The 7,500-nt window shown below is 36.1% G+C and overlaps 1 protein-coding gene across 2 annotated transcripts in view; it reads left to right on the forward strand.

Annotated features, from left to right (window-relative positions):
* The window catches only part of LOC135200310 (uncharacterized), a 108,269-nt gene that overhangs the window by 8,535 nt on the left and 92,234 nt on the right, over nt 1–7,500 (forward strand). For both annotated transcript variants that reach the window (XM_064228857.1, XM_064228856.1), the window contains exon 2: nt 5,746–5,911. In XM_064228857.1, coding sequence (XP_064084927.1) covers nt 5,747–5,911 — 165 coding nt within the window. In that variant the 5' untranslated portion in view covers nt 5,746. The remainder of the gene's footprint in view (nt 1–5,745; nt 5,912–7,500) is intronic.

The following is a 7,500-nucleotide window of genomic DNA, read 5'->3' on the forward strand; positions in this document are numbered from 1 at the left end:
TGTATATATATACATACACAGATTATTTATATATATATATATATATATAGATATATATATATATATATATATATATATATATATTTAATTGCCAAAAATCATATTCCAACAGTGGCTGGTGACTGACATCAGGATATCAATCGAATTTCATTTCCTTTTACGTTTTACAGTGTTCAGTTAAATCAATCAGTCATCAATTGGAATTCATTGAGAATATAAAGTCACAAGACTCTATTCTTCTGCGAATTAAGTAAATCTTATTATTATTATTATTATTATTATTATTATTATTATTATTATTATTATTATTATTATTATTATTATTATAGACACTCAATTTTTATCATTTGTTTTACGAACGCAGGAAATGTTATATTTCTCATACCATAGTATTCTTCTATTGTATTATTATTATTATATTATTATTATTATTATTATTATTATTATTATTATTATTATTATTATTATTATTATTATTACCTCTCAGTTGCAGGGAGTAAAAGCTGTTAGAAGAGGGTGGAGAGCAAGATGGAAGAGAGAGAATATAAACTGAGGCGAAGTAAAAGGAATGAAAGGGGTTGCAGTTAGAGTCGAAGGGATGCTGCAAAGAACCTTAAGTATTGCTTACAGCGCACCGCGCGAGGTGCACTGACGGCACTACCCGACTAAGGGGAGGCAAACTTTGATGTCCCCGTTTATATGAATGAGACAATGTTGGTGTCTGGAGAACATTCAAAATTCCAACAGACGTGTAAAACACGGGATAGATTATCTAGGAATTCCCCATTCTTGAGGATCGGAGATCCTAGTCAAAAATAAAATCCTATCAATTTAGGACAAATATTCAGGCAGTCAATAAAGTAAAGCAAGTTTCTTCCATAACACCTGGGAATCAAGCATTTTCATTCAACTCAAATTTCAGTGATTTTTTCCACTGCAACAACAACACCAAAAGCTTATGGAACTGAAACGGATCCCTGGGTCGAAACGACTTGGAAAACCAATGGAGTGACTGGTTATAGGCCTAAGTGTGTTTGATCATCTAGGAGTCTTATTCTAGACAAAAACTTCAGTTTATTCTTACAACATTCTTTATTCTTCGTCAAGCAAGGTTAATGAATAGTTAAATTGATTATAGAATCTAGGCCAAAGACCAAGCACTGGGACCTATAAGGTCATTCAGCGCTGAAATGGAAATTGACAGTAAAAGGTTTGGAAGATGTAACAGGAGGAAAACCTCAAAGCAGTTGCACTATGATTCAAGTGTTCGGAGAGGGTGGAAAGTAAGATGAAGAAAGAGAATAAGAAAGGAGGTACAGTAAAAGGAACGGAAGTGGTTGCAGCTAGGGGTCGAAGGCACGCTGCAAACAACCTTAAGCAATGCCTACAGTGCACCGCATGAGGTCCACTGACGGCACTAACCCCCCTACGTAGGCAAGCAAGGTTAAGCAAGGAAAAAGATGGAGCTCACGCACACCCTCATACACATTACACACACATACACACACACAAATATATATATGTGTATATATATATACATATCGTGGGTGTGTATGTGGGTGGGTGCTTGTACATGTCAAGAGGCCTTCGTTTAAACAAAAAATGCTGGAAACTTGATCGTTAAAGATCCTTTAACCTTTCTAACAGGCAGCGGGGCATACCGAAACAAAAACATACACTCCTTGGCGGATAAAAACACATACTCCTTGGCGGATGTCCTACTGTCAATGTTAAGAGGGATGAGGACAATGATTAGGAGGAGGAGGAAGGTAGACATACTAAACTAAAACTCTACGGAATGTGATGCCATAATTTGAATCACGACTTTTTCGGAATTATTATTATAGATTTCTACATCTAAAAGAATTATCCCTATTCTTCTATAAATAGTACTTCCATCTATAGCAACTAGGTAGCTAATAATCGTAAAAGTAATAATGAGAGGATGAAGATAAAAATAATAATAATAAATATGCTAAGTAAAAAACCAGGCGTGATGCAACCTCCAGCTTACTCGAGACGCGTGCAAGATTTTCTCTTCAGGCATTAGTTGTAAATATTACATTCTTAACTTAACGTGAAGTGGTCTTCGTAATTAATACTCATCCTTAGAACTACTCATACTAACAACAATGATCAAATGAAAAGGACACAAATTAAACATGTTCAAATATTCTCCGTTACAATGAGTAGAAACACAAAATAGTCGAACAGAAACATAGCCTCTAAATTCAGTACACTGAATACATTAAAACGAGCTAAAATCTACGGTCAAATAGAGCCTTGTTTCACCATCGAAAATGGAAATAAATACGCTGTATTTTATTAGAAACCGTTTTCTCTACTGTTTAACATGAACACTAGTTTTTTTTTTTTTTAATTTTCATTCTAATAAATAAATTGTAAATATCCTATCCCAAAATTTTTGTTTCTATATCTCAACATGAAACACCTTTATCAGACCTTTTTAGGCTCTTCCATAGGGCTTTCCTACAGCAGCGCCCCTCACCCCCCCCCCCCCCCAACACCACAACAAGAGCAACAACACCAAGAACAACAAGAACAACAACAACAAAGTAGTTTGCATGCTTGCTTACTCCTCGAATAAGCGAAAACATGCTAAGTGCCACAAGTACCTAGCCGGAAGTCTTGTAACAGGGTGAAGACCACATAATCACCATTACTACATAAACAGCTGTTATGACTTGAGTCCGTTCAAAGTTCCTTTCACTACTAACTAATATTTTAGAAGAAGTCCCTCTAGGCGATGCTGTGATGATCAAACCCGTGCCGTCAGAAGTGGAGGTCATTCATATATACGAGAAGGTCGGGCGTCGATTCCCGACCCAAGGAGAGTTGCGTCACAGTCCCGAAGCTCTTGGACCAAGAAACGTTCCTTCTTCAGAATTAAAATATAAGATTTAGGCCAGATCCCAAGCGCTTGGACCTGTAAGGTCATTCAGCGCTGAAAGGATAGTCGAAAGTAAAAAGGTTTGCAAGGTGCAACAGGAGGAAAACCTCGCATTTGTCAGGAGAAGGTGGAAAGTAAGATGGAAGAACGAGAATATGAACAGAGGTGAAGTAAAAGGAATGAAAGGGGTTGCAGTTAGAGGCTGATGGGACGTTGCATAGAACCTTGGGTAATAACTACGGTGCACCACCTGAGTTGCAATGATGGCACTATGCCCTACGGGAGTGATAGAAGCTAGCCCGGGCTGGACGACGGCGAGGTTAAACGGGGTTCATTGTCCATAAACTAAAAATCAGTACATGGAAGTATTTTGTGAGAATAGAAACTGGGACGTGTAATAGTACATAAACAAATTAGCGGAAAATATTATTAAGTAAAAAATGCGCTGAAGTTTCCTTGAGGCAATCGAGTTTTCTGTACAGAGTACAATACTGCATGAAACTCTCATCCACGGCCCATGAAACTTTCAGTCACGGTCTTGTATGGCCTATGTTGTTGGCACCTATAGGGCTTCCAGACGCACGATCATGGCTAAATTCAACTTTAAATAAAATAAAACATACTAAGGCTAGAGGGCCACAGTTTGGTATGTTTGATGATTGGAGGGTGGATGATCAACATAACAATTTGCAGCCCTCTAGCCTCAGTAGTCTTTAAGATCTGAGGGCTGACAGAAAAAGTGCGGACGGACAGACAAAAAGCCATCTCAATAGTTTTCTTGTACAGAAAACTAAAAGTTATGCATACGCCAATTGTATCCAATTCCAACTGCAGAGGACGCTTCACTTGGTATTCTACAGGAAGGGCCAATGAAAGAAAGACAAGATCTCTTTGATTTGACAATAAAACCCTTTACCGTTTGTTATCATTAGCATTATTACAAAGAATACTACCTCCTTTTCTTGCTTTGCCTGTCATTTAAGTTAGATTGTTAAAAACTAACTTCCAGAGATGTTTACGAATTATATGCTTGGTTAAATGCTGATGTGAATTCAAAACTCATATAGATTTTGCGTTGCAGTTTTATTTGTTATTGTCACTGATCTATATTCAGTGGATATTCAAAAAAGAAGACGAGATTTTCAATCACTGATGAGTAGGCAAAGATACAGCAACTATCCATTCTTTATAAAAAAAAAGAACGTAATACACGCACACATATATATTGTATATATATATTGATGTATGTATATATTATATATATATATTATATTATATATATATATATTATATATATATATATATATATATATACAATATGAATTGTGTGAGGTCGACAAATTACTTACGAGAAACAATTCTTAAACTCAGCACACAAATATAATAATCAATTCAAATGATCTGTCGTAAACAGACATTATTTACAAACAACTACTGTATTGGGAATTTGTAAGCTTGTTCCACATGAATTGGGTTCATCTTCTGAATAATAATAGTATTATGAATACGTAAGCTTGTTCCATGGGAATACGGCTCTTCTTCTGAATAATAGTAATACTAATAATCTAGACTAACAGTTGAAGGAAAAACCCATACATATATTTAATTTGGGGGTCTGAACTAATCCTATCTTCTTCCCACGTTCCGTGCCACATTCGCTAGCCTCGAGTCCCAAATCAAAAACAAGAACACTTGCTTTATTCCCATGACAGCGAAGATAGCCATGTTTACGAAAATAAAACCTGGCCTGGTACTGATACACCATAGATTTGGCCTTGACGAGAGAACAAAAATACTCAAGATGTATAATTCAACACTTCATTGTTATTCTCTTTGACTAACACAGAAGAAATGATTTTCTAGAAAGTGCTCACAGCCTGAATTTCTTGTGGAAAAGGAATATGGAAAAGTTTGGAGAGGAGAGGCGTGTTAGACGGCATAGGCTTGTGCGCATGCCATGCGCAGTAATACTCGATGAAGCTGTAGCAGCATAATCATATATTACTGTCGTTGGTGGTAGTAGTAGTAGTAGTAGTAGTAGTAGTAGTAGTTATGAGAGTAGCAGAAGCAGCAGTATTAGTGGTAAGTGTGAAAAAAAATATGCTGTCATGCACAAAGAAATGTCACAAGTTCCTTACATTATAGGCTTCCATAAATATCTACAGAAAACATATCTTTCCTCTAGATAGTGACCCCCAGCAAAGTTATATAGGATCGTTATCTAGGACTAATATTTCTAGGGGGGACATTACCTTATGATATTTGCAGTCTTCTGTTTACGGTCATCCCTAATGGGCTTGTACTAAACATGCTGCAAAGGTGGCTACATACCAGGTTGAATTGAACCCTTGGGGGTCACTATCTTGGAAAGATCACAAAAAGATATCAGTCGTTAAAGTTCGACGTCACAAAATAGTCAGAGCAAAACACAACGAAAAAAAACTAATCGTATTACAAGAGAGAACAACCACTGTTACCCTTCAGTCACGATTACTGTGACCTTTAAAACAGATGAAGGAATTTTTAAAAAAATAAATTCGTTTTAAAGCATGAACGCTCTGACATTCCATCTAAAGTTTCTTTTTATGTTGTAAGTCAAAACTGGCTTGTTTTATCCAATAAGGATAAAACATTTTTTTTTATCAAAAAGATTTACAATTTATATAAAGTGAGGACCAAACTGACGGGGCACCTTCAGTAGCAAACTGATAACGACGATAGAAACTCCATAAATTCAGATATTGCGTATCTCTATAACTACAACTAATCTCTCTCTCTCTCTCTCTCTCTCCATAGAACCCAACGCTAATCATAAACCTAAAAAATTTTTTCAGGATGGGTGTGTGGACATTCCTCGGCGTCTTATGCTGCTCGGCCCTATGGCTGCCACAGGACACCCAGGCCCTGAAGGATGTTCCGGACCCTCGACCGGACCCCTCCCTCTACAACCTGGGCGTCGGTATCTACGACGCTACAGGTCCGGCAGCTGGTGTTAATATGGTACGTTGGATATCTAGGAGAAGCATTCATGGTATAGATTTTTAACATACTATATGCTCACAGTGTTGCTGCAACGTCTCTCTCTCTCTCTCTCTCTCTCTCTCTCTCTCTCTCTCTCTCTCTCTCTCTCTCTCTCTCTCTCTCTCTCTTGCAGATTTATAACCCCTTAGGTCTATAGCCCAGGGGGATCTTTCATAGATAGTGACCCCCATCGGTTGACAGGGGTCGTTATAGGCTATATAATTTCTTAGGGGTTATCATCTTTATGATATTTGGTCTAGTGTTCATGTTTTTTACGGTAATCCCAACGGCCTTGTATTAAACACACCACAAAGGCGGATGCAAACCGGGTTAAATTTAACCCTTGGGGTTAGTATCTAGTATAGTAGGCTAAACTAAAAATATGCTTAAATTATTAATATTATATAATATATAAAAAGTGAACGATCGCATTGCATTCAATTTTTTCTAAGTCACTCATAAAACTGATGTACGTTTTCTTCCATCTCACACACACACACGAGAGAGAATGGCTATTTTTTCGAGGGAAAACTATAAGAAAACACACACCTCAATCTCATTCCTTTTGGATCATTCCTTTCTTTTCGTATTTTAGCGAGTGGAATTAGAAAACCGTGAAGATTTCACTTTCGCACTGACGTAACGAAATACTTGTGTAATATTCTATTTTAAACCATTGTAACATTTTGGTCTTGAAAGCATCATTTCCTATGATTCACTGCGTGCTTTGTACGTTTTTGAAGTTCGTCTCTTTCGTTGTAAAGTTTTATTTGAATAACAGCAACACTTCCATGAGTGTTGTTTTCAGCAACAGCCCCCTTAGCAGGAACAGTAAAATATAAACAAAAGACGGTAAATAATTCAGCAACTTTCTATAAATCTGAGTATGAATTTCGAACTGTAATCATGTTAAGGAGACTAAGATTTCAGCATAAAAACTAACAGTTTGAAGTACGTAAACTAATGCCTACATCTGAATATTCATAGGGCATTCATAAGTTAACAAATATTCATATAATAATAATACAGGATACATCAACAAATGAGATTTTCTGCCAATTTTTAGCCCTGCACCGTCAATTTTACACCCAATCATTAACAGTATTGGTGACAAAATGGATGTCGCCCATACTTGTATTTATATATGTGACAACTTCCAAACTAAAATTATATCCACTTTCCAAAAATACAGCAAATATTTGTTTCGTTTATTTATAGTACTGCACCTACATTTAATTCATCTTTTGTCAAGTTCCGAATAGGCACCATATTCTTTGGAAGCTTGAATTTCAAGTCAATGGCCATTGGAGGCTTCTTCCATATGAATAGGGACCATCTTCTCTTGAATAATAATAACCAATAATAATAATAATAATAATAATAATAATAATAATAATAATAATAATAATAATAATAATAATAATAATAATAATAATAATAATAAGGCAACAGAAGAACTCTATGGTATGAGAGATCAAAATGATTCTGCCCATAAAATTATATAATTAATCCCTATATTAAAAATCCCATTATATGACCCTAAAATGCGTTAAAAGTTGGTTAGCCTC

The sequence above is a fragment of the Macrobrachium nipponense genome, chromosome 26 (assembly GCF_015104395.2).
Source record: "Macrobrachium nipponense isolate FS-2020 chromosome 26, ASM1510439v2, whole genome shotgun sequence".
Taxonomy (NCBI): domain Eukaryota; kingdom Metazoa; phylum Arthropoda; class Malacostraca; order Decapoda; family Palaemonidae; genus Macrobrachium; species Macrobrachium nipponense.